Raw genomic sequence first — 27,389 nt, forward strand, 5'->3', positions numbered from 1 at the left:
ATCCCAAAGTTGTCCCCTTTTAAAATTCCTGAGATTAATCCCGACTGCTGGGCAACGTCCATTCTCAGTGGTCAAGAAGTCAGAGTGTGGCACAGGTGGATTCACTTCCCAGTTTCCCTTTCCCTATGGAAGTGCATTGTCTCTCTTGGCACTAGTCCTGTCACTCTCCGTGAGATCAAGAACTCACCAGATGTTAAAACAATAAAGAAGAACCCACATCGTAGCATTCCATGGTGCAGTATGTTTGTGTATTAATACCCCGTGATACCTGCCCATCCACCCCAACTATATCCAGCAGCTCCTTATTTGTTTTCTAGTTCTCTATATTGTCTTTTCTGCAAGTAACATTCTCTCCTGGGAAATTGAGGCTAATTGCCAAATGAGGCCAAGTATTTTAGTCAACTAGTCTGACCTAATTCCCCTCTGCAAGATATATGCAAGAGCATTATTCTAGTTTGCCCCTTTAAAATATTAAAGAAAATGAAACCCTTGATGAAAAGTGGCTCCATTTTACAATTAAACACATGTGGTGTGTTTCATGAAAGTATCAATCATAATTGAAGTATTCTCAGTAGAGTTTGAAAGCATGCTCAGAAGCTAGCCACAATGCAGGGTTGTTGACAGGTATGATTGAATACTATTTTCTTGTCACAATGAGATGCTCCCTCTGAATAGACAATGCAATCAAAATCTCTGTGAAGGCAAAAGAACAGACACTGATGGTGGTTTTACTGAAAATGTCTTCATCTCAAAGGTTTCCCTGAGGATGATATTGAAATGAAACCCTCTGATTGTAATTTCTCATTCATTGTCACTTTTTGGACTGTCCAGTGTTTAATCACTTCTGCCACTTCCTTCAACTCTCATGTTGTCTGTGCAATTTTAATAATTACACCTTCATGCAGCTGGTGAAATCATCTTCAGCAGTCAATCAATTCATATTTGTGATGAAGTGAAATCATCTGAAATTGAATAGCACTGCATTCACACTCGAACGTCTGCAGAAACATATTTCTAACTTGAAAACAAGTTATAACGTTTATAAGGTGAAGTTAGTGAATTCATGGGTCTGAAAAGAAATGACCAGTCACAGTATGTATCCAAACCACTGATAGAAATGGCTTCTTTCGAAGAAACCACTGAAGCTGCCTAGAATGCTGTACCTAACATTGTTCCAAAATCATTATTTTTAATTCTGGTATTACAAATAATGTTTCATTACAAATCTAACACTTTACTTTGTTACCCTTTTCTCCTCACCATTAAACGTCACTTTCTTTTATTTTGGTGAAAAGTTAGACTGTTGAAAGGAAATGGTTGAGGTTTTTTTTTAGACCTGCCACTGTACTATAATAGCATGTTTCCATCAGCTACTTTATTTCATGCATGTTTGTGTTGGATCTCACAAGTTTGTCCCCAGATTTTATTCCAGGAAATCGCGGTAGGGGAGTAGCAGGAGTTCACGGAGGGGGACGGGGTCAGGGTGAGCAGGAGATGGCAGGGGGGAGCAGGAGATTGCGGGGGGGGAGGAGGGGGGCAGGAGACCGTGAGGGGGAGGGGGGAGCAGGAGATCGCGGGGGGGGAGGGGGAGCGGGAGATCGCGGGGGGAGCGCGAGATCGCGGGGGGGAGGGGGGAGCAGGAGATCACGGGGGGGAGCGGGAGATCGCGGTGGGCGGAGGGGGGGAGAGAAAGCAGGAGATCGCGGGGGGGAGAAGGAGATCGCAGGGGGAGCAGGAGATCACGGGGGGAGCAGGAGATCGTGGGGGGAGGGGGAGTAGGAGATCGCGGGGGGAGGGGGAGTAGGAGATCGCGAGGGGAGGGGGAAGTAGGAGATCGCGGGGGAGGGGGGAGTAGGAGATCGCGGGGGGAGGGGGGAAGTAGGAGATTGCGGGGGCGGGGTGAGTAGGAGATCGCGGGGGGAGTAGGAGATCGCGGGGGGAGGGGGAGTAGGAGATTGCGGGGGATGGGGGGAGTAGGAGATCGCGGGGGGAGTAGGAGATCGCGGGGGGAGGGGGAGTAGGAGATTGCGGGGGATGGGGGGAGTAGGAGATCGCGGGGGGAGTAGGAGATCGCGGGGGGAGGGGGAGTAGGAGATTGCGGGGGATGGGGGGAGTAGGAGATCGCGGGGGGAGTAGGAGATCGCGGGGGGAGGGGGGAGTAGGAGATTGCGGGGGCGGGGTGAGTAGGAGATCGCGGGGGGAGTAGGAGATCGCGGGGGGAGGGGGAGTAGGAGATTGCGGGGGATGGGGGGAGTAGGAGATCGCAGGGGGAGTAGGAGATCGCGGGGGGAGGGGGGAGTAGGAGATCGAGGGGGGTGTAGGAGATCGCGGGGGGAGTAGGCGATCGTGGGGGGAGGGGGGAGTAGGAGATTGCGGGGGGAGTAGGAGATCGCGGGGGGAGGGGGAGCAGCAGATCGCGGGGGAGGGGGGAGCAGGAGATCACGGGGGGGAGGGGGGAGCAGGAGATCGCGGGGGGAGGGGGGAGCAGGAGATCGCGGGGGGAGGGGGGAGCAGGAGATCGCGGGGGGAGGAGGGAGCAGGAGATCGCGGGGGGAGGGGGGAGCAGGAGATCGCGGGGGGAGGGGGGAGCAGGAGATCGCGGGGGGAGGGGGGAGCAGGAGATCGCGGGGGGGAGGGGGGAGCAGGAGATCGCGGGGGGAGGGGGGAGCAGGAGATCGCGGGAGGAGGGGAGAGCAGGAGATCGCGGGGGGAGAGGGGAGCAGGAGATCGCGGGGGGAGCAGGAGATCGCGGGGGGAGAGGGGAGTAGGAGATCGCGGGGGGAGGGGGGAGTAGGAGATCGCGAGGGGAGGGGGAGTTGGAGATCGCGGGGGGAGGGGGGAGTAGGAGATCGCGGGGGGAGGGGGGAGTAGGAGATCGCGGGGGGAGGCGGGTGTAGGAGATCGCGGGGGGGCGGGGGGGAGTAGGAGATCGCGGCGGGAGTAGGAGATCGCGGCGGGAGTAGGAGATCGCTGGGGGAGGGGGGAGTAGGAGGTCGCGGGGGGAGGGGGGTGTAGGAGGTCGCGGGGGGAGGCGGGAGTAGGAGATTGCGGGGGGAGGGGGGAGTAGGAGATCGCAGGGGGAGGCGGGAGTAGGAGATCGCGGGGGGAGGCGGGTGTAGGAGATCGCGGGGGGGCGGGGGGGAGTAGGAGATCGCGGCGGGAGTAGGAGATCGCGGCGGGAGTAGGAGATCGCTGGGGGAGGGGGGAGTAGGAGGTCGCGGGGGGAGGGGGGTGTAGGAGGTCGCGGGGGGAGGGGGTCGTAGGAGATCGCGGGGGGGGCGGGGGGAGTAGGAGATCGCGGGGGGAGTAGGAGATCGCGGGGGGAGGGGGGAGCAGCAGATCGCGGGGGAGGGGGGAGCAGGAGATCGCGGGGGGAGGGGGAGCAGGAGATCGCGGGGGGAGGGGGGAGCAGGAGATCGCGGGGGGGGAGAGCAGGAGATCGCGGGGGGAGGGGGGAGCAGGAGATCGCGGGCGGAGGGGGGAGCAGGAGATCGCGGGGGGAGGGGGGAGCAGGAGATCGCAGGGGGAGGGGGAGCAGGAGATCGCGGGGGGAGGGGGAGCAGGAGATCGCGGGGGGAGGGGGAGCAGGAGATCATGGGGGGGGGAGCAGGAGATCGCGGGGGGAGGGGGGAGCAGGAGATCGCGGGGGGAGGGGGGAGCAGGAGATCGCGGGGGGAGGGGGGAGCAGGAGATCGCGGGGGGAGCAGGAGATCGCGGGGGGAGTAGGAGATCGCGGGGGGAGGGGGGAGTAGGAGATCGCGAGGGGAGGGGGAGTTGGAGATCGCGGGGGGAGGGGGGAGTAGGAGATCGCGGGGGGAGGCGGGAGTAGGAGATCGCGGGGGAGGCGGGTGTAGGAAATCGCGGGGGGGCGGGGGGGAGTAGGAGATCGCGGCGGGAGTAGGAGATCGCGGGGGGAGTAGGAGGTCGCGGGGGAGGGGGGAGTAGGAGGTCGCGGGGGGAGGGGGAGTAGGAGGTCGCAGGGGGAGGGGGGAGTAGGAGGTCGCGGGGGGAGGGGGGTGTAGGAGGTCGCGGGGGGAGGGGGGTGTAGGAGATCGCGGGGGGAGGGGGAGTCAAAGATCGCCGTGGGGGGGAGTCGAAGATCTCGGGGTGGGGGAGTCGAAGATCTCGGAGGGTGGGGGAGTATAAGATCGCCGTGGGGGGGAGTCGAAGATCGCAGGGTGTGGGGGAGTCGAAGATTGCGGTGGGGGAGTGGGGGGCGGCGGCGGAGTGGGGTCCACCATTCGTGGGGTGTGTAAAGAGGTAAGCTTGTTGGACCTGGAAGAAACACTCTGCTCCTCCTGGCCACAAGGATTACTGTCAATGATTTACCTCATGGATCCAGCTCTTCTTGCTTCCTTTTACCTGTCAGGATTTTTGAACCCTGGGAAACCTGGCCTCCATGCGTTAAAAATAAAAATGCTGTTCAAATGGAAGCTCGCAGCCTCCTTCAAAGATTTTACGACCGGCCCGCCTCCTGAGAGCAGGTTGGCTGCCCTCCACCCTCCTCCCTTAAAACTGGAAGTGGGCGGGTTTGAGATTTTTAACAATTTATCTCCCACCTGCCCCCACCACACCATCCTTGGGCATTATAATTCCCCCAGTGATGTGATGCGAGTGCCTTATTAACTATTTTTCTGCTAACAGCTTTACAAGTTCAGCCCCTTTCAGCAAAAAATATGTTCATTATTATGCAAACACATATGTCACTGGTATCTTGAATAAGGCTGTGCAATCTTGCTTCAAGTGTGTCCCTTAACAAGCATTTGTGAGAGGTGACCTTTTCTCTTGTATCTGAGCCAGATTCATATTTAGAGCTCCCACGGTAAAGGACCGTATTGGTAGTAGTTCAATGCAGCATTTGTCCCTATGACTTCAAAGTGCTTTTCTGATGTTTAATCAGGCTAATTTAAAAAGGAACTTGATTTTAAATATATTGGCAGGGGTAGCTCTTTCCATAAAGTGCTGTACATCAGTTTAACCTATTTTCGATTGTACTCTTGCAGTGTCTGTGGGTTATGAATATGAATCATGTCCTGACCTGATACTTTGGGAGAAGCGTACAGCTGTTCTGCAAGGCTATGAGATCGATGCATCTAACCTGGGTGGATGGACCTTAGACAAACACCATGCCCTCAACATACAAAGTGGTAAGTAAACAGTATAATAGTCATTGCAGTAGCACCAGAAGAATAAATATTTGATACAGCCCTTTTACATGCTTAAAACTACACATAGAATAAAAAAGGAAAACACTGCAGATGCTATAAATCGGAAATAAAAATTAAAAATGCCACAGCAAATCTCTCAGCCTCTGAAAAGAGGAAAGATAGATTGTGTGTGGAATAGGGGTCATACTTGAAGGGTCTAGACCAAAACGTTACATTGTCTTTTCACTTTACAGATAATGGTGGACCTGCTGTGCAATTGTGGCAATTTCTATTTTTATTTTTCGTAACTATTTATATGTACATATAAGGTTGGATTTTCTGACCTGTTTCTCTTGCCCCACCCCACCCCCCACCCATTTTGGGAAGTTGCACAGCGATTGGGAGGAGCAATGTGACAGGGAAATGATTCCACCAGGTCCCTCACCACTTCCAGCATTTTCCACTAGAAGTGACACCGAACATTTGGGCAGGTGTATTCCAATGATTTGTTGACGGCAGGACTATGCACTTGAGGCATCCAGCTTTGTTAAGTTGGTGAAGGGGACTTTAAAAATTAATGGTCCATCTTCCCGAATGGAATTGACTCTAGCGCAAAAGGAAAAAAATCGAATTCTCCGCAGCCATGGGGGCTGCAGGCCATGGTACACTACGCTACAGCAGGTGGTGCAGCCATGGGGGCTGCAGGCCATGGTACACTACGCTACAGCAGGTGGTGCAGCCATGGGGGCTGCAGGCCATGGTACACTACGCTACAGCAGGTGGTGCAGCCATGGGGGCTGCAGGCCATGGTACACTACGCTACAGCAGGTGGTGCAGCCATGGGGGCTGCAGGCCATGGTACACTACGCTACAGCAGGTGGTGCAGCCATGTCCCCTTCCCCTCATCCATGGCAGAAGACTGAGCAGAAATAGTAATGCTGCTGGGAGCCCACCAAAATAAAATTTAAAGGAGTCTGGCCCACTCAGTTGGAAAATCTAGGCTACAGACTTCAAATCATTTGATCAAACTAAGCTGGTTTGCACTGCTGCTATATAAAAAAATACAGGGAAATAATGGGGCTTAAATTCAACAGCGCCCCAAACCAGGTGCGATTTCGGCGGAATTTAAAACCCAACACATAAAAGTAACTTTTTTCCAAATCTCGTCTGTAGAAATGGTCAAAAAATTCTGAATTTTATGTAAGAAAATCTTTACTGTAGGCATTAAGAACTCAGCTTTTTATAGAGTTACCTCTTTCACAATAGTGGTGAACAGTTCAGTTCTGTCAATATTGCACATACTCAGCAGCAAGCGCATCAAATCAAAACTTGAATGAAGCTCCAATTGTTGTAACATATCCCATCATCTGCAAGCTTGATTTGTCTGAATCCCACATACCTATATCACTAAAGAGGTTGCTCTATAACTTAGCTTAAACCTAATCATTGCCAGAAATGCACAAGTCAGTCATATATGAAAGAAAAATGATAGATTAAGGTTGCAATGAAGGGTACCTGTAACATTGACCTATCATTTTCTTTCAAATGTTGGCTGACATTTTGCCCATATCTAGCATTTTCTATTTTTATTTCAGTTTTTCCAGCATTTGTATATTTATTTTTATCTTAACATAGAATCATAGAATGGTTACAGCACAGGAGTCCACTCGGCCTGTTGAGCCCGTGCCAGCTCTCTGCAAGAGCACTTCAGCTAGTCCCACTCCCCCGCCCTTTCTCCACAGCCCTGCAAATTTTTTTCCTTCAGATACTTACCCAATTCCCTTTTGAAAGCCACAATTAAATCTGCCTTCACCACCCTTTCAGGCAGTGCATTCCAGATCATAACCACCCTAATGTTTGTCATCAGGAGTTTCTCGTTTGAACATTAATACCAGTTCAAGTAAAAATAATTGGTGAAAATCATGCAAACACACCAATCAGAGATCAGTGTTTTAATAACAGATGAGGTATTAATAGTTAAAAAGATTTGATATAGGTTAAATGCATGTTCTATTCCAACTGTATTTGTTGTCCCATACTTTATTATAAAATATAAATATTAACCATCATCTATTTTATTGCAGGTATCTTACACAAGGGAAATGGAGAAAATAATTTTATATCCCAGCAGCCACCTGTCATTGGAAGCATTATGGGAAATGGTCGAAGACGCAGCATTTCCTGTCCAAGCTGCAATGGCCTTGCAGCTGGTAACAAACTCCTTGCACCAGTTGCATTGACGTGTGGATCAGATGGAAGCATATACGTTGGTGATTTTAATTATGTTCGTCGGATCTTCCCCTCAGGCAATGTCACAAATGTACTGGAGTTGAGGTATGGTAACTTTAGGCGCTGATCTAATTCATAGAAGCTCTGTGGTGTTGTCAGTCACAGAAATGTGGTTAAAATTAATGTAACAATGTCCTAATAAGGATGACATTGTGGGTGAACTAATATACTGCATCACAGAATGATGAGAAATATGTTTGCATTAGTTTCCCAGATTAGGCAATGTCAGCTGGACAATTAGAGGAGGAGGAAGAAAGGAAAAATTAGAGGGCTCTTGGCTCATGAGAAATATGGAGACGAGCTTAGGAGCACATCCTCTGCCACCTTCTTGTTTTGGCAACAAAGTGCATTGTGGAGAATTCTGAAGAGAATAAGATAAAATAAAAATGAAAACATTGAATTAAAATTTAATGCCCCGTTCCAATTCTTTAATGCTTTATTAGCATCTAGTGGGCAGTAAAGACTTCTTTTTCCATGCCAAGTTTCTGTTATGTAACATTAATAAAGTTCTTCTGGTACCATAGGTTCCATCATTCACCAACCAAGAGTGAGAGGCACTTTTTACCAGGTCTCAGACGATAATCCTGTCAACTAACCACTGGTTCTTTAGGAAATTTATGCCATTTTGGTCAGATGATCCTCCACCACTACATTGTATATAAAGCCTGGTTTCTGTACTGCATTCCAAGTCCTTTTTCTCCTGATTGCAGCAGTCTTTATATTATTGTCTGTGCAAAGCCAAATATTGGGGGTAATTTTAACTAAACCCGCCCAGCGGGAAACTGACTTCAATGGTATGTAAGATTAGGCGGACTGTAAAACAGATAGCTGACCTGATACCACCTAGTTAGGTTAGGGTTTGTTTTCATTCTTTCTTCACTGTAATTCAGTGTAACTTTAAATAGAAAGTTTCACTATTAATTAAATGTATTTTAGAGAAATTTTGTTTACTCACTGAACATTTTTTGTTGAAGTCTCGCTTTTACTTAGTCGTCAGCATCATTTAGTGGTGAGAATGGGGCGGAAAGCCCTTGGGATGTAATCCCATAACTACGCCAGGATGGTTCTCACCAATTCACTTCAGCACTAACCCAGTTCAAGTTTGTTGGGTCAGTGTGGAGGCACCTTAGTATGCAGGACAGGCAGACACCTGTGACAATGTGGATATATCTTTGGCACCAGCCTGCCCCATATGGTCAGAAACGATAGTGCACGAGCGTCATGGGGCGGCACGGTTATCCAGGCCCTGCCCCCTGACCCTGCCCATCTCAACCTTGGCCCCTTGTTCAGGGAGCTAACCTGATATTAGTTAAAAATAAAATGCCATTTCTCCAGGGGTCTAGGCTGCTTCCCTGGACTGGACCACACTGGTTGGTCTCACAGTCACATTTCTGGAACTTGGTCTGCCTGAACTATATCGGGGCAGCCGGAAGTTTGAAACATAGAAGACAGGAGCAGGAGTAGGCCATTCGGCCCCTCGAGCCTGCTCCGCCATTCAATGAGATCATGGCTGATCATCCAAATTCAGTACCCTGTCCCTGCCTTCTCCCCATATCCCTTGATCCCTTTAGCCTTAAGAAATATATCCAACTCTTTCTTGAATATATTTAATGAACTGGCCTCCACTGCCCTCTGTGGCAGAGAATTCCACAGGTTCACCACTCTCTGGGTGAAGACATTCCTCCTCATTTCAATCCTAAATGGCTTACCCCTTATCCTTAGACTATGACCCCTGGTTCTGGACTCCCCGGCCATCAGAAACATCCTTCCTGCATCTAGTCTGTCCAGGCCTGACAGAATTTTATAGGTTTCGATGAGATCCCCTCTCAATCTTCTAAACTCCAGTGAGTATAAGCCCAATCGACACAATCTCTCCTCATATGTCATTCCTGCCATCCCAGGTATCAGCCTGGTGAATCTTCGCTGCACTCCTTCCATGGCAAGAACGTCCTTCCTCAGGTAAGGCGACCAAAACTGCACACAATACTCAAGGTGCGGTCTCACCAAGGCCCTGTACAACTGTAGCAGGACATCCTTGTTCCTGTACTCGAACCCTCTTGCTACGAAGGCCAACATACCATTTGCCTTCTTAACCGCCTGCTGCACCTGCATGCTTACCTTCAGCGACTGGTGCACAAGAACACCCAGGTCTCTTTGCACTTCCCCTTCTCCCAATCTATTGCCATTCAAATAATAATCTGCCTTCCTGTTTTTGCCACCAAAGTGGATAACCTCACATTTATCCACATTGTAGTGCATTTGCCATGTTTCTGCCCAATCACCCAACCTGTCCAAATCGTACTGGAGTTTCACGACATCCTCCTAACAGCATACCCTCCCACCCAGCTTTGTGTCGTCTGCAAATTTGGAGATATTACATCCAATTCCCTCGTCCAGATCATTAATATATATTGTGAACAGCTGGGGTCCTAGGACCGATCCTTGCGGTACCCCACTAGTCACTGCCTGCCACTCGGAAAACGACCCGTTTATTCCAACTCTTTGCTTTCTGTCCGCCAACCATATCAGCGCCATTTATGATACTGATGGGGCACCCACCTCAGGTGGGGGGGAGGGATTGGGGATTTGTTGCAGCGTAAATGGGCCAAGCCAAAGAGTATTAAAAATTTGCCAGTTTAAAAAAATGCTGGTTTCCTTACTGCAATTGCTCACGGGAAAACTGCTATATAAACTTTAACTACCCCGCCTCCACGGCCCTTAGCAACACTGGACAAGAAAATACACGTTGCTAGGTCACAAATGAAGGGACATACATCAGATGACATATTTTCTTCATTTGCATGCGTCATATGCAAAATTTTTGACAGACATGTAAAGTGGCACAGACCCAGATTAACTGGTTTCCCATATACAGGAAACTTTCGATTAACCAGCCCCTAAATAACCGGAAATATCAGTTAACTGGCAAAATTCAGGAGTTGGTTTCAGCTAACTTTTATAACTTTTATTACTTGCACAGCAACAAATTGAGGAAGGCAAGGGTTTGGCTGCAGCTGTTGCTAAGCTACAGAGATGCTTGCAACTTGTGGATGTTCTTCTGAAGCTGTTGCTAAGCAACAGGGTTTGTTGCTTCATACGGAGCTCTAAGGTCCGTATCTTTCACTATAGCGTTCGGTTATCCGGAATTGTTGCTGAACCGGCACCACGTCGGTCCCGTCCGTGCCGGATACCAGAAAGTTTCCTGTAACATGACAGGAAATCCAGAGGCTGATGTACACTAGACAATGCAAAATTAGTTAAAAGTTTAGTCAGTGAATAAGATGTACAATATTTTCTAAACACCTCTCTTTCCATTTGTTGAAATTAGGAGATCTAAATGTTTGTGAAATCTCCTTCTATTAGTCTATTACTACAGGTAGACTACTGATTATCCGAACTTCCGAAAACCGAAACCCTCTAAAAACCGAAGGTTTTTTCGGTCAGCGTAAGTCGTGTGCACGACATGACCAGAGTGGCGCACGACTTACAGGCCTAGCCGGATAAGGGATAGTGTAGCATTTTTCCGCACTTCTGAAAACCGAAATCGCTCAGCGTAAGTGTACCATCCTTTATCCGCACATCCAAAACCAGAAAACCTCTGAAAGCCGAAAGTGGCGCAAAGCATGACTTCTGAAAACCGAAATCGCTCAGCGTAAGTCGTGCGCATGACCCCGACCCCCACCGCCGACCCCCCACCGACCCCCGACCCCCCCGCCGAACCCCACCCCCGCCGACCCCCACCCCCGACCCCGCCGACCCCGCCCCATTTCGGATAAGAGATAGTGTACCAGCCTTTATCCGCACATCCGAAACCAGAAAACCTCTGAAAGCCGAAAGTGGCGCAAAGCATGACCCGACGCTGCCGATGCTTGACCCACGCAGGTGTTATGCTGCTCTGTGTGATATTTGCTGCTCTGTGTGATATTTGCTGCTCTGTGTGATATTTGCTGCTCTCTTAGATATTTGCTGCTCTCTTAGATATTTGCTGCTCTCTTAGATATTTGCTGGCTTTTAACAATTTGTGAAAATGCTAAAAAGAGCTGCAGATACCCCAATGGGTAACAGTGAGAAGCAGAGAAGGAAGCATCACTCATTATCGATATCGCAGAAAGTGGAGTTATTGCAGAAGCTTGATCGTGGTGTGTCTGTGCGACATCTTACGGAAGAATATGGTGTGGGAACTACCACCGTATATGACTTAAAGAAACAGAAAGACAAGTTGTTGAAATTTTACACTGACAGTGATGACCATAAACTAATGAAAAGTAGGAAAACATTGCATAGGGCAAAAAATGAAGATCTTGACCGTGTGCTGATTGAGTGGATTCGACAACGCAGAGGTGAACGTGTGCCACTGACTGGTTTGATGGTCATGAAGCAAGCTAGAATATACCATGAAGAACTGAACATTGAAGTTGAGTGTGAATATTCAGAAGGTTGGCTGCATAAATTTAAGAAGCGTCATGGTATAAAATATCTGAAAATCTGTGGTGAAAAAGCTTCTGCTGATCATGAAGCAGCTGAAAATTACATAGATGAGTTTGCAAAAATAATATCTGATGAAAACCTCGGTCCTGAACAAATTTACAATGCTGATGAAACAGCTCTGTTCTGGCGCTACGTTCCTAGAAAAACATTAGCAATGGCTGATGAGAGTGCACCAGCAGGTTTTAAGGATGCTAAGGACAGGTTGACTGTTCTTGGGTGTGCCAATGCTGCAGGCACACACAAGTTAAAGTTGGTAGTGATTGGAAAAAGCCAACATCCGAGATGTTTGAAAGGTGTATGCAATTTACCTGTGCATTATTATGCGAGCAGGAAAGCATGGGTAACCAGAGGAATATTTTCTCACTGGTTCAATAACCACTTCGTACCAGCGACACGAGCTCATTGCAGGCAAGTTGGACTGGAAGAAAATTGCAAAATTTTATTGTTCCTGGACAACTGCTCCGCACATCCCCCTCCTGAACTTCTTGTGAAAAATTATGTTTTCGGCATTAACTTTCCCCCTAATGTGACATCTTTAATACAGCCTTGTGACCAAGGAATTTTACGCTCCATGAAGAGCAAGTATAAAGACGTTTTTTTGAACTCTATGCTTGATGCAATCAACAGAGGCGAAGGAATCCAAAGCTTCCTGAAAGAATTCAATGTTAAGGATGCCATTTATGCAGTTGCTAATGCTTGGAACGATGTTGACAAACCAACATTAACAAATGCTTGGCACAGACTTTGGCCTTCAACAATGTTTCATGAAGATGGACCTGCAGATGACGAGTTTGAAGGATTTCCTGTCAGTCAGGAGAGGATGATGATATCAAACCTCCTCACTTACGCCAAAGGTTTATCATCCGAAAGTGTAAATACGTTAGAGGAAGCTGACATCGAAGAAGTGCTGAACATTGACAATGATGCACCTGTTGTGCATTCGTTGAGTGATGGGGAAATTGCTGAAATGGTGTTAAATAAAGACAAGCATGAGGACAGTAGTGATGATGATGATGACATTGTGAACACAGGTGACAAAATCCCCATAGACGATATGGTGACAATGTGTGATCACTTAATTGCTGGCCTTGAAAAACGCGCATTTATCAGTGAGCAAGAGATTATGCAAGTTTACTCAATTAAAGAGAGACTGCTTAGACAGAAACCAATGTTAATGAGACAGATGACACTGGAAGAAGTCTTTAAAAAGGCCGTCTGTCGTAATGCTGCTTCATCACTTGAGAATCCTGTTCCTGGCCCATCTTCAGATGTCCAACTCCAACCTGATGACAATGATGACAACACTGATGTACCCTCTTCTGCAAGATCCTCAAGCCAGATGTAATGCTGCTTCATCACTTGAGAATCCTGTTCCTGGCCCACCTTCAGATGTCCAACTCCAACCTGATGACAATGATGACAACACTGATGTACCCTCTTCTCCAAGATCCTCAAGCCAGATGTAATGTATCTTTATTGCATGTTTATGTACAGGTATTTAGCTTAGTTTGTACCTGTACATGTTTGAAGTTTTACTGAATGTTTTCCTTACAAATAAACAGTACTACAGTATTTATCCCTGTAACTACAGTATTTATAGTCGTTATTTATCCCACTCAGGTATTCATAAGGTCCGCCGACCCCCACCCTTTCGGATAAGGGATAGTGTATCCTTTATCCGCACTCCCGAAAACCGAATTAATCTGAAAACCGAAGTGTTTTCGCTCAGCGTAAGTCGTGCGCACGACCCCGACCCCCGCCAAGCCACCGCCGACCCCCACCCTTGCCGACCCCCACCCCCGACCCCCCCCCCCGACCACGACCCCCCGCCGACCCCCACCCCCGACCCCCCCGCCGACCCCGACCCCCCGCCGACCCCCACCCTTTCGGATAAGGGATAGTGTATCCTTTATCCGCACTCCCGCAAACCGAATTACTCTGAAAACCGAAGTGTTTTCGCTCACCTTCCGAAATCCGAAATTTTCCGAAAACCGAAACACGGCTGGTCCCGAGGTTTTCGGATAAAGGGTAGTCTACCTGTATTTCACTTTATTAATGTCTATATTTTACTTACTGCAGGTCAGCTATTGATACTAAACCAATTATGAGAATTAATCAAAAGATTACATTCTAATTGTATCTACTGAGTTAACTTCTTCACTAATCAGGCAATTTCTAAGTTACCACAGTAACGAAAAATTCTGTGCAGCAAGACCTGGACAACATTCAGGTTTGGGCTGATAAGTGGCAGGTAACATTTGCGACACACAAGTGCCAGGCAATGACCATCTCCAACAATCAAGAGTCTAACCACCACCCCTGGACATTCAACGGCATTACCATCGCTGAATCCCCCACCATCAACATTCTGGGGGTCAACATTAACCAGAAACTTAACTGGACCAGCCACATAAATACTGTGGCTACAAGAACAGGTCAGAGGCTGGGTATTCTGTGGCGAGTGACTCACCTCCTAACTCCCCAAATTCTTCACACTATCTACAAGGCACAAGTCAGGAGTGTAATGGAATACTCTCCATTTGCATGGATGAGTGCAGCCCGAACAACACTCTTGACACCATCCAGGACAAAACAGCTCATTTGATTGGCACCCCATCCACCACCTTAAACATTCACTCCCTCCACCACCGGTGTACCGTGGCTGCAGTGTGTACCATCCACAAGAGGCGCTGCAGCAACTCACCAAGGTTTCTTCAAAAGCACGTCCCAAACCCGCGACCTCTACCACCTAGAAGGACAAGGGCAGCAGGCACATGGGAACACCACCACCTCCAAGTTCCCCTCCAAGTCGCACACCATCCTGACTTGGAAACGTAATGCCATTCTTTCATAGTCGCTGGGTCAAAATCCTGGAACTCCCTACCTAATAGCACTGTGGGAGTACCTTCACCACACAGACTGTAGCGATTCAAGAAGGCGGCTCACCACCACCTTCACAAGGGCAATTAGGGATGGGCAATAAATGCTGGCCTTGCCAGCGGCGCCCATATCCCGTGACTGAATTTAAAAAATAAGTGCATAATTAGATCAGAGTTAAGAAGGGATATTTGTACATGCATTGATCGAACATTGGGATGACGTTCTGAAGGACTTGAGCATTACTGTAATTGGTTGTCAGTAATGGCCAACATTAAGTACTCCTATAGTTGGGTTGGGTTAGGATGGAATGGTATCAATCCTGATCTATGAAGACTGCCAACATTACATCAACATGATTGTTCTATATTTCTCTTTGTAACATCTGTCATCTTTATCAAATAGTGCCAAATGTGAGAGCATTTTTCTCGTCTGGACCCATTCCCCTTTCGAATTGGATTGCAACCACCTGACATTATTTCATTTAGAGTCTTCAACAACAAACAGACATTTGATTATAAGTCTGATCTGATTATTAAGAGTTGAGAATATAAGTGAGAATCAGGCTGAATATAGAAAATTAAGAGGGGAAGTAAAATAGAAAATAAGAGGGACAAAGAGAGAGTATGAGAATAGATTGGCAGCTAACAAAAGGGAATTCAAAAGTCTTCTATAGGCATAAAATAATATACGGGTAGTAAGAGGAGGGGTGGGGCCGATTAGGTACCAAAAAGAAGACCTACACATGGAGGCAGAAGGCATGGCTGAGGTACTAAATGAGTACTTTGCATCTGTCTTCACCAAGGAAGAAGATGCTGCCAAAGTCATAGTGAAAGAGGAGATAGTGGAGATACTGGATGAGATAAAAATTGATAAAGAGGAGGTACTAGAAAGGCTGTCTGAACTTAAAGTCACCAGGACCGGATGGGATGCATCCTAAGATGCTGAGGGAGATTAAGGAGGAAATCGCAGAGGTACTCATCATAATCTTCCAAACCTCCTTAGAAACGGGGGTGGTGCCAGGCGACTGGAGAATTGCAAATGTTACACCCTTGTTCAAAAAAGGGTGTAAGGATAAACCCACCAACTACAGGCCAGTCAGTTTAACCCCGATAGTGGGGAAGCTTTTGGAAACGATAATCAGGGACAAAGTTAACAGTCACTTGGACAAGTGTGGATTAATTAAGGAAAGTCAGCATGGATTTGTTAAAGGCAAATCATGTTTAACTAACTTGATCGAGTTTTTTGATGAGGTAACAGAGAGAGGGTTGATGAGGGCAATGCGGTTGACGTGCTGTATATGGACTTCCAAATAGCTTTTGATAAAGTGCCACATAATAGGCTTGCTAGCAAAGTTGAAGCCCATGGAATAAAAGGGACAGTGGCAGCATGAATACGAAATTGGCTAAGTGACAAGAAACAGAGTACTGGTGAACGGTTGTTTTTCGGACTGGAGGAAAGTATACAGTGGTATTCACTAGGGGTTGGTACAAGGATCACTGCTTTTCTTGATATATATTAATGACTTGGACTTGGGAGTACAGGGCACAATTTTGTAATTTGCAGATGACACAAAACTTGGAAGTATAGTGAACAATGAAGAGGATAGTGATAGACTTCAATAAGACATAGAGAGGCTGGTGGAATGGGCGGACACGTGGCAGATGAAATTTAATGCAGAAAAGTGCGAAGTGATATATTTTGGTAGGAAGAACCAGGTGAGGCTATAGAAACTGAAGGGTACAATTCTAAAGGGAGTGCATGAACAGAGACTTGTGGGTATATGTGCACAAATCGTTGAAGGAGGCAGGGCAGGTTGAGAAAACGGTTAAAAAAGCATACTGGATACTGGGCTTCATAAATAGAGGCATAGGGGTTAATTTTCTGGCCGCCGTCGGGCGGCTTTGCATGCGGCCGGGGGCCAAAAATCGGTGAAAAAGCGGGTCGGGACCCCCCCCCCCGCCCCCCCCCGCCCGCCTGATTCCCCACCCCGTCCGACTTTCAGATCGCCATTTCCCCACGACCCGCTTCAGCCCCAGCCACCGCTGGCGGGACTGGTCTTCGGCACACTAATTACCATTTATCAGCTTGCTGAGGTAGTTATTCCGGGGCCGTTGCAACTTTGGGGCTTTCCCCACATCAAACCCGCCTGCGGGGAACCCTGCTGCTGAGAGCTGGCGTGAAGCTTGCCAGCTTGCTTGCTGTCAGCTGCAGGTCAATGGAGAAGCTGCGATTTAAAGGGCCAGCACTTGTATGTTGAAGGACCTTGTTGTTGCAGGTTTGGGGCTACTTCTTCAAGGCTTAAGCACAGCTGTGGAAGGTTGCAGCCTCACACACTTCTCCAATGTGATCTCCTGGGAAGCCCCTCTCGCCACCCTCACTCAGCGCTTCCTCAGCGGAGGCATCTACGAGAAGCATGGGACGCCTTTTTTTCCTTCCCTTCTTGCCATTAGAGGATCTCCAGCAGCAGAGGCGGCAGCAGCAGAACCAGGAACAGCAGGATTAGCAACAGGAGCACCAGGCTGCTGCTCACTCAGCTGAAGCTGCACAGGCCAGAAGGGGCCAGCGCTTGGAAGTGGCTTGAGAGCACCTTGCTGTGCTTTAGGGGGCCATGGGGACCCGTTTCTGCACTGGCAGTCCTACTCAGAAGGACTTCCATGAAGATCTGGTTTCTCTGTTCAACAGATGGCCAACACTCCTCAAGAGATGTCATTCTCTTATGAGCACTCACCATGTTTTCCGTACCCTGGCGACTTATGCCAATCTTTCCATGGTGATGCGTTCATGCGCCAATGACTCCACAAAGGCTCTGCTCATGGTCGCTATGGACTCCTCCATTTGCTCCACACTCGCAGTGACCCTGGAGACAAAACCTGCCAGAGACTCCTGCATCTGTGCATGGAGATCCATCACCTCTTCTCTTGCGGATGGACCCAGAGGCAGAGGGTCGACATGCAGCGCAGCTGAACTGAGCTGGCAGAGTCCTGCGCCCTCCGACGAGGACTTTCCACTGTCCCTGTCTCCAGAATCTGCTGAGGCTCACTTGTGAGCTGTGAAACACCAGGTGACAACACTACTCTATGTCCCGAAGGTCCCCCCGAGGTGTGAGTGTCTGCGCTGGTGCTGGGTGCGCTTACTTCTGCTGACGCTGCGCCCTCAGAGGTTGGAACTTCCTCTGAGGAGTCTGGCTGCACAGCCTCTTCCTCCTCCACAGTGAGGACGGGGGCTCTGGATGGTACTGTGGGGGAGTAAAGGAAGGAGTTAGAGCACGGTGGCATAGTGGTTAGCACTGTTGCCTCACAGCGCCAGGGACCCGGGTTCGAATCCGGCCTCGGGTGACTGTCTGTGTGGAGTTTGCACATTCTCCCCGTGTTTGCGTGGGTTTCCTCCGGGTGCTCCGGTTTCCTCCCACAGTCCAAAGATGTGCGGGTTAGGATGATTGGCTATGATAAATTGACCCTTAGTGTTAGGGGGATTAAATACGTGGGGTTACGGGGATAGGGTGGGATATGTGTTGGTGTAGGGGTTACGGGGATCGGGTGGGATATGTGTCGGTGCAGGCTCGATGGGCCGAAATGGCCTCTATCTGCACTGTGGGATTTCTGTGATTCTGTGATGTAATGCCAAGGTTCCTCTGGTGACTCCCAATGAGTTGGCATCTGCTGACACCTGCATCCATGCAACATTGGTCTCAGTGGGAGGCCTCTTCCTTCCTGACCTAGGGAAGAGGACCTCCCTGTGGGCCCTAACCCCATCCAATAATGCCTGCAGTGAAGCCTCGTTGAATTTGAAGGCAGCTTGGGGTCTGGCACTGGCCACAGCTGCTGCAGGCTCCTCTGCCATCCTGTATGGTTCGTTTGGAAGCCTTCAGAGGATGCAGTGCTTGCTATGGACCTTGAAAGCACCACGAATGATGACATCATACTGTGGGGATTTCTGACTGGAATTGGACAATTAGCAAGGCTTCCCACATGCTGGGAATTAATTGGCCACTTGAGGGAAAATTGCGTGGAGCTGGCTGACACTTTTTTATGTGTGTCAGAAACCCCACATTCGGGGAAACCCGACCATTTCCCACACAAGCCGAAAATCGGGGCCATAGAGTGCAAAAGCAAGGAAGTTATGATGAACCTTTATAAAACACTAGTTCGGCCTCAACTGGAGTATTGTCTCCAATTCTGGGCACCACACTTTAGGAAGGATGTGAAGGCCTTAGAGAGGGTGCAGAAAAGATTTACGAGAATTATTCCAGGGATGAGGGACTTCAGTTACATGGATAGACTGGAGAAGCTGGGTTTGTTCTCCTTACATCAGAGAAGGTTGAGAGATTTGATTGAGGTGTTCAAAATCATGAGGGGTCTGGACAGAGTAGATAGAGGGAAACTGTTCCCATTGGCGGAAGCGTCGAGAACCAAAGGACACAGATTTAAAGTGGTTGGCAAAAGAAGCAAAGGTGACATAAGGAAACCTTTTTTACGCAGCGAGTGGTTAGGATCTGGAATGCACTGCCTGAAAGGGTGGTGAAGGCAGATTCAATCATGGCTTTCAAAAGGGAATTGGATAAGTACCTGAAGGAAAAAATTTGCAGGGCTATGGAGAAAGGGCGGGGGAGTGGGAGTAGCTGAAGTGCTCTTGCTGAGAGCTGGCACGGGCTCAACGGGCCGAATGGCCGCCTCCTGTGCTGTAACCATTCTATGATTAAGGGCTAATATGGACAAAAAGTATATTCAAAAAGAGGCTTTTATCCCATCCCTTTGGACTTAATCCAAGCATATCCCAGGAGTAAAAAAATAGCAGTCGGTGACACAACCCCTTGCAATTGCGGAAACTATACTACTGTTATCTTTGGTGAACGGTCTGACCTGACGGTCTGCATGAGAACCTTTAACATGTAATGCCAGGCATTGTGGGGTGTCAACAGCTGCTGTGCTGTGCTGTGTCTGAGTAAGTTAACTTGCTGACTTTAAGTCTCATATTAAGAGCTAATACAGTTATCGTGGGCATTTGGATCAATACACTGCAGTGGTATAAACTAACATTTACAAGTTTGAGTGAGTGCAGCCGGTTTTGTTGGTGTTGGAACCCATGACCACAGCATTGTAAAATAAGGCTCACTGTAGTCCACTGAGGAATAAACCCACTGTGCTATTTGTTGTATAGTTGATGAAATACTCAGGTGGGGGCTGGTATCTCTAACCAAGACACCTTCCAGTGAACGCCATGACACCAACCAAGTCAAAAATCAGTTACTTCTCTGAAACTGTGAACCGCCCATGCTTATTTTTGTTAGGTAAAGGTATCAATGGATTTGGAGCAAAGGCAGATAAATGGATTTGAGGTGCAGATCAGCCATGAATGGTGCCGCAGGCTCAATGGGCTGAATGACCTACCTTTGTTCCTATGTTGTGTTTGCATATTGTCCCAACCAGATGTTTGAGGTAGTTAGGATGAAAGTTTGCAAAAGATCAGTACAAAACTGGACCCCAATATCAGAATACATTGCTGGTCTTGTGAATGCAGTTTGCACTTCTCTTGTCTAAATCTGTCACTTCTAACTTCACAAGTTCCAAAAGTATGTATTTTACTCGACCTGTGTTGTTGGGAGAGAAAATTAGCAGAGCCTTATTGTTAAGTTACGGAATAGGTTTGACCTGCACCAGAAGTTAGAGCAAATTTGTTTTTCTGGTACCAGAGTAAACTGTTTTTTCTAATAAAGTACTTGTCTTTCATATGATCAGATAAAATAGATGGAGGCAAAATCGATGAAGGATGTTGAAAACTAAAAGCTTTTATTTTTCAATCACCTCCCTTTTACATTTACAAAATTTTTGTTTAATCTCATGAACTGATCTGTGGTAATCTGTCTTGGCTGTCAATAGTCTTCTTGGATATTCACAATTTTCTCATACTAATACTTAATCCTTTTTCTGTCTCTTCTGTACCTGTCTTCTGTCAGAAATAAAGATTTCAGGCACAGGTAAGGCAATGATATGTATTACTTAACTTTGTTGAATAATAGGGTTATTTGTTTTGCAAAAACACCTTAAGCAGCAGTCAGCTCTGGGAAGTTAGTTGCATTGGTTACACTGTGATAGTGATAGGCAGAGTGGAACTGCTGTCGGCTTAAGGGAAAAAAATCAGATAATACTGCTGTTACCCATCTGTCATTTGGAGTATCATTGGAAAATGAATATAAATGGAGCATTTCATACCACACTGTAATGGCCTTGATACCTTTGAAGGTCAAGGCGTTCAGATATAAAGATAAAATAGTCTAGGGAGAATCAAATGGAATAATCCAGAGACGGGGATTCCAATTAATAACGCCATTGTTATTCGCTCACAGTCAATACCCAGCAGTATTTGGGAGGGATCAGCTGTGCATAAGTTTAGCTGAGTCTGTTGTGGTAAATATTTTATATCGTTAAAAGTTTTATTTTGTCTTCATAAGAAAGCAACAAAAAACACACAAGAAAATATCTTAAATTGCAAGAGTAACTGTTAAATATTCTTGGGAAATCTTGTGAGGCAATCCTGGAGTTCTAGTACAGTGAATAGTTAAATTAAAGCAGTTCACACCATAAAAGCAAATGAATGGAAGCAGGATGAATGAGTGCCATCCCTGAAATAACATTTAATTTATGGGTTTTCTGCTGTCATATTGGTGCAGAGAAAAATAAGGATTTCCATATTGCTACACAAATTAGTCTTCACTTTTTGTATAAAATGTAATGCTGTCCCTGCTTCATTAAGACGTCAGATCTGTCACCTCTTACCATCAAATGGTCAGCAAAACTGTCCATTCCTTTTTTTCATTAGATGGTGATATACCTTGGATTTCAGAACCCTGATTTGGGAGCCAGTGCACTTACGACATCAGTGTTGTCCAATAAAAATCCAGTAAAACTAGCCACAAATGTAGTTATGGTGACACCATTTTAGCCACATGCACTTATTTAAGTAGGAAACGCCTTTTGTGTGCTCACATAATACAGGTAAATGTACCTTACATGTACATTTATTTAACAAAAATCTATCACCACTCAGTAACCAAAGAACTAAAGCACTCACAATGATTAAAAAACACTCTCACTCTGCTTTTTTGTCTTACCATTTTGCCAACAAATTAACAAAAAGTTTAAAGTACACATGCATATGCTGTGCAAATATGAGTAGTGAGATAAAATTCTCAATGACAGTGCATATTACTCAATTTTTACTTACTAATCAGAAATTCAGTTCGTTACATGTGGCTAGTGGCTAACATATTGGACAACCCTGTACCACATGACAAGATGGCCTGAAATGAAACATTCATCTGATTGGCCAGCTGAAGACAAATGAAGCTCATCAGATGGAGGTGGGGGATGGGGGAGAGGGGGAGGAGCAGGCACTAGCTATGTATAGAAGTTCACCACAAATACCAAATGGCTATTTTATTAAAAATTAAGACAGCAAACATTCCGTTTAAATATATTAGTTTACCCTGTAAAATGGTTGTCAATGTGCAGTAAAATTAAACTGTCTGCATTGTGGACATCCTCAGATTTGCAGGAAATTCATGTTTTGAGAAATAGAGTGCTCAAAACTTCCAAAAATGTCCAGTGTGTCAGCCATGGCAGTGGCGCCGGGAGTAGAGAAAGTGATGGCGGGAACCAGGAAGCCCAAGGTGGCAGCGGGAGAAACGTCCTGAAACTTGTCGAGAATTTATGCTGCGGACATCCCCAAATTTGCAAGAAACTTGCTTTGTGGAGATATTGGGCACTGTCCCAGTGTGATGACCATGGTGGCTGCGGGTATTCGGGGGGGAGGGTGGGGGGAGGAGGGAATGAAAAGGGGATGGCAATAGCCTTGAGTGTCACAAATAAAAAAAACTAAATCACAACATATATAAAAGAAAATAATCCAAGAGACAGCACAACAGACTCAGGCTTGTTCAAAAATATAAACATGAGGCTCGAGGGGGATGTCAGGACCAGGCGAGAGGCCCCTCACCAGGTTAAGAAAATAGGCCACAGGAGTGCAAGCTGGCTGGCCCAAGGGCTGAAAAATTAAAACTTCAAATCAATTATTTTTATTTTCCAAGTAAAAACTTGAAGAGGAAAGAAGGTCCAAAACATTATAAGCCCATGTAAGTCATAGTATAATGGGTTGCCCATGGGGCAAAGTTCTCATGAAAGTTTTCAAAGAATTCTATGCCTCACGCACCAAATTTAATTTATAATGAGTTGGTTGCCCATGGAATTGCACATGGGAAATCAAGGCTGTGCAGTCTTCAAGTCAAGAAAGGTTAGAGTGTGGAGGATCATTGGACCAGGACAGAGGTAGGATTGCAAAAATAGATGGGCAAAAATAGGAAAGAGGTCGAAGATAGAACAGGGTGGGGTAGAGAAGAATGATAAAGCGATGTTGGGATGAGGTGGAAAATGACAGGGTAGGAAAAGGCAAAGGTAGTGCAGGATTAGAGGGTAGCGGTAGAAGAAAGGTAGACCATAGGAGTATTTGTGGGGGTGAGTTGGCGGGGGGAAAGAAGTGAAGATTTCTGTGGGTTTGGAGGCTGCAGTGAGCAGCTGTACTGTTGGAACCAGTGAAAAAAGTACATTAAGGAGGGGGGAGGAGTGGAGGGGAGATTAATGCGGAGATAGGGGTGGGGGAAGAGATGAGGGAGTGGGAAAAGGATGAGGAGAGGGGTAGAGGTTGGAGAGAGGGGAGTGAAGGGGCAGAGGATGTGAGCAGAATAGTGGGTAGAGGTTGAGACAGTTGGAAATAAAAATGGAACTCCGAAAAATGAATTAACTAAAAAGAGGAGTTCATGATTTTAAAACAGCTTTACACAGAATGGGGAAAACAGAACTAATGGTGGGGAAATGGAAATTAATTGAATTGAAGAGAAAGTTGACAAAATTAACTGAAGAAATGGGGGTTAATGAATTGAAAGGGCTTTAGATATCAGAAGCATTAATTAAATAAAGACTGCGGCCTCAGTCAACAAAATTAAATAAAGATTGGGCCTTCATTGGGGAAAATTAATTAAATATAGGGTCTTGTCTGAAGGACCCACAGGAGATGTATAGAGGGACACCAGTGCACAGAGTGAGCCAACTGATCGGGCAAAAACTGAGTGGAAGGTGATAGGAGCAAGAGGAGTACTGGCTAATCAGAGCCACCAGGATTAAGGACCTGCAGGGATGACAGAGAGGACCAGCAGAGGGGTTGATCAGTGGAGGCAAGTAATGGGCCTCAGGTCAAATAGGGCAAGCAACTGCAGATACACAACAGGCCTGAGGTCAATAGGAGCTGGTGCAGAATGAGTTGAAGGAGCGAGACAATGCCCTAATGGGGAGCCACAGCAATTAGCACAAACAGACTTGACAAAATCTACAAGTAAATATAGAAATGTACTGTTTAAATGCAGAGTTAATCTAAAGCTTAAAATGTGTTTTTTTAATCTTTTTTTAGTAACAGCCCAGCACACAAGTATTACCTTTCTGTGGATACTGTATCAGGATCACTGTATCTATCTGATACAAATAGCAGACGTGTCTATAAAATAAAAACCCTCGCTCGAGTCAAGGACATCACTAAGAATGCTGTGGTAGTGGCTGGGACAGGAGATCAATGCCTTCCTTTTGATGAAGCTCGATGTGGTGACGGTGGAAAAGCAATTGAAGCCACTCTAACTAGTCCGAGAGGTAAAGTCTCCAGCCAATTGGTTATTTCAGCTTTATTTGTTTTAATGGTTTTGACCATCGGGACCAGAAATTTTAGTAGATATTCTTGCCTTTGAATCGGAAGTAAGTTGAAAGCATAGTTAGGAGCATGTAGCCATCCCCAACAACAGTGTATCAGTTTTGAAGATTACTACTAAGATTGCAGTTATTCTATATTATCATTCTGAGCCCAGTAGTCATAGAGTGCAAACACAGCCAAGAGGGCTCAATTGATACTAAGGTTTGCTCTGGCGGTGACTCAGACTTTGCCTGTCAGGAGGGAGCTTCATGTATCTGTGCTTACTGATAGAAATGGAGCTTCACACCCCAGAGCAGCTTCATTTTAATGTTAGGGGACAGTAGGCAACAATGATCATTTTCTCATAGCATTATAGAGACTGAATAACTAAGCTTACAAAATGCCCAGAAGATCAGGGGTCTGTACTCCGGTTCATCCACACTGGAATTATAGAAAGACCTTGCTTTTATATAGCAACTTTCACATCCTCAAGATGTTGCAAATGTAGCAACCAATTTGTATATAACAAGGTCCCACAAGCAGCAAATGAGATAAATGACCAATTATTCTGTTTTGTTTGAGGGATAAATGTTGGCCAAGCTACCAGGAGAACTCCCTGCTCTTCGCACTTTGCCATGGGATTTTTTACATCCATCTGAAGAGGCAGCTGAGGCCTCATTTTAACATCCACAAGAGGGCATCTCCAACAAAACCAGCACTCCCTTAGTTCCTCACAAATGTTAGCCTAGATAACAGGCTCATGTCCTAGAATGAGGCTTTAACCCATGACCTTCTGACACAGAGTTGAAATTATGACTAATCGCTCTGATGTAGAGCCCAAGAAGCTGAAGATAGCCTCCTGGATGAGGTCTTAGGGTCTTGCATTGCTTGGCTTTAGTGCACTCAGCAGGTAGACCAAGACTTGATTCCCAAGTTATACTTTCATCTTTATGTCAATACACATCCGAAACCGCTGTGTGTCATCATGAAAGTGACAGTAATATTGCAGCCATAGGCTCATTGAACTAATGGCAAATTAGCTGGCTGGATTACATGTTTGATTTGGCGGTAAAAAGGCTAGGCAAAAATTATGATTAATGGGGAAAAACTGTATGGGAGGCAATGGCTTGTGAAGTTCCAAGGGATTTTACACTAATAAATGTTGCAGAGAATGCTGTTTCTAATGTGATAATAACAACAAGCCAGACTACTATTGTAAGGAGATTTGTAGCATTCAAAGGGATCTGGACAAAGTGAGCAGATGCAGAAAGGACATACTGCAATCAAAAAAAGCATTGGTGAAGTTTCAGGGAACAGCAACAAGATTGATGATGACCGAGGGTTTAATTAATGAAGAAACTCAGGGCAGAATTTGAAAATATTGAAGAATTAGGGGGAAAAATTCAGTTGTTTGCGCCTCCCGTTAGCGCCTTAAGGGGGCGCAAAGCAACTAGCGCCCGGGCACGGCGATATTTGCGCCGCTCGCGAAATTAACTAGACATTTTGCAGCAGCGCTAAATACTACCGTCACGATCTCCTGCGCCAACAGATCATGACGTCAGTCGAGTGTGCAACGCCCCGGTAGCGCCCCGGACCGGATATTGAGTGGCTCTCCCTGCCTTACCGCCTGCCGCTAGCAACGACAGGTTGAGGGGAGCGTTTTGCAGTCAGAAAGGGACTGGGGGAGCGCTATTTAAAGGCGACCGCTTCCTGCCTTTTTTTGTTGGTGACATTTTTGCACCACGCATTCTGAAAGCGAGAGAGAGCGACTCCTGGAGAGATTCAACGCCGTGTGAAGGAGTTTTGAGTACTGAGCAGTATTTGCAGGTTCATTTTGATTTGCCCTTCCTTGCTTCACCAGCGCTCTCAGGTAGCGCCTCGCTGCTCGGCCTTTGTGCCTTAAGACAGGTGTGAAGCGCCTGATTTAGCGCTCCAATCACCTCCAGGGGCGATAAAAGCTAAGTTTGCCGTTGGAGGCGATAATTAGCGCCAGGCGCTAAACTTTGCACGCGGCCGATAATGGCGCCCCAAATGGGGCGATACTGAATTTTTCCCCCATAGTATCCACAGTATTTTAAAATAATGAGTGGCATGGTATATTCAGATTATTAAATTTACACCCAATAGCAAAATCAGAGGACAAAAATATGAACTGAACAAACCTGGTAAAGATGAAAGATTAGAAGCTATTTTGTTCTCACGGAGCAAAAAGTTAATGCAACATCAACTAATTCCATCAAAGAAGAGCTGGATAACAATCTCTTGAAGAATGGAATTGAAGATTATAATGATAAATACAGATAATTAAATACCCTATATTTCACAGTGATTCTTGTGCTACTAAACCCATGGAGATATCATCTCTAGAATTCTTTTAAAGTCTTATCTGTGGTCTGTTGCCTCTCTCAGACATTAAATAGGTTGGGTTGATGTTGTGATAAGACAAATTGTGTATGGTCTATAGAGGTAATGGATTGAATGAGCTTTTCTCATTTTCTACTTTCTTATTATGTATGTGGTCAGAATTGTTTTTAGACAAATGCATTTCCACTGAAATTATCAGATGAGCAGTAAATGTATTTTTTAATAATCCTGTTGCTTTTTACTAGTTAATGCAGTGGTTTTCAAATATTTCTGTAGGTGGGGACCTTTAACAAATATCAACACGCTCCATGGGACCACCTTTCCGAATTTGCAAAAGATAGGCACAGCTACCAAAAGAGAAGCAGCACTATCATTACAGAAAATGCTTTAATAAGCTATCTACCAACAGAACTAATCTGCTACTACACGAACACAGAGAAATGTGATGGGCTGAAATTTGCGGTCGGAGGCACAGCTCCGGAGTACACCTCTGAC

General features: G+C 46.5%; 1 protein-coding gene across 3 annotated transcripts in view; it reads left to right on the forward strand.

Moving 5' to 3' along the window:
* tenm4 (teneurin transmembrane protein 4) overlaps window positions 1-27,389 on the forward strand; it is a 934,100-nt gene that overhangs the window by 812,691 nt on the left and 94,020 nt on the right. For all 3 annotated transcript variants that reach the window (XM_085998898.1, XM_085998899.1, XM_085998901.1), the window contains 3 exons: window positions 5,004-5,147; window positions 7,232-7,481; window positions 24,261-24,493. In XM_085998898.1, the coding sequence (XP_085855024.1) occupies window positions 5,004-5,147; window positions 7,232-7,481; window positions 24,261-24,493 (627 nt within the window). The remainder of the gene's footprint in view (window positions 1-5,003; window positions 5,148-7,231; window positions 7,482-24,260; window positions 24,494-27,389) is intronic.

This window comes from Somniosus microcephalus, chromosome 10 (genome assembly GCF_052327205.1).
Source record: "Somniosus microcephalus isolate GS21.2 chromosome 10, FLI_Smic_1.0, whole genome shotgun sequence".
Lineage (NCBI taxonomy): Eukaryota > Metazoa > Chordata > Chondrichthyes > Squaliformes > Somniosidae > Somniosus > Somniosus microcephalus.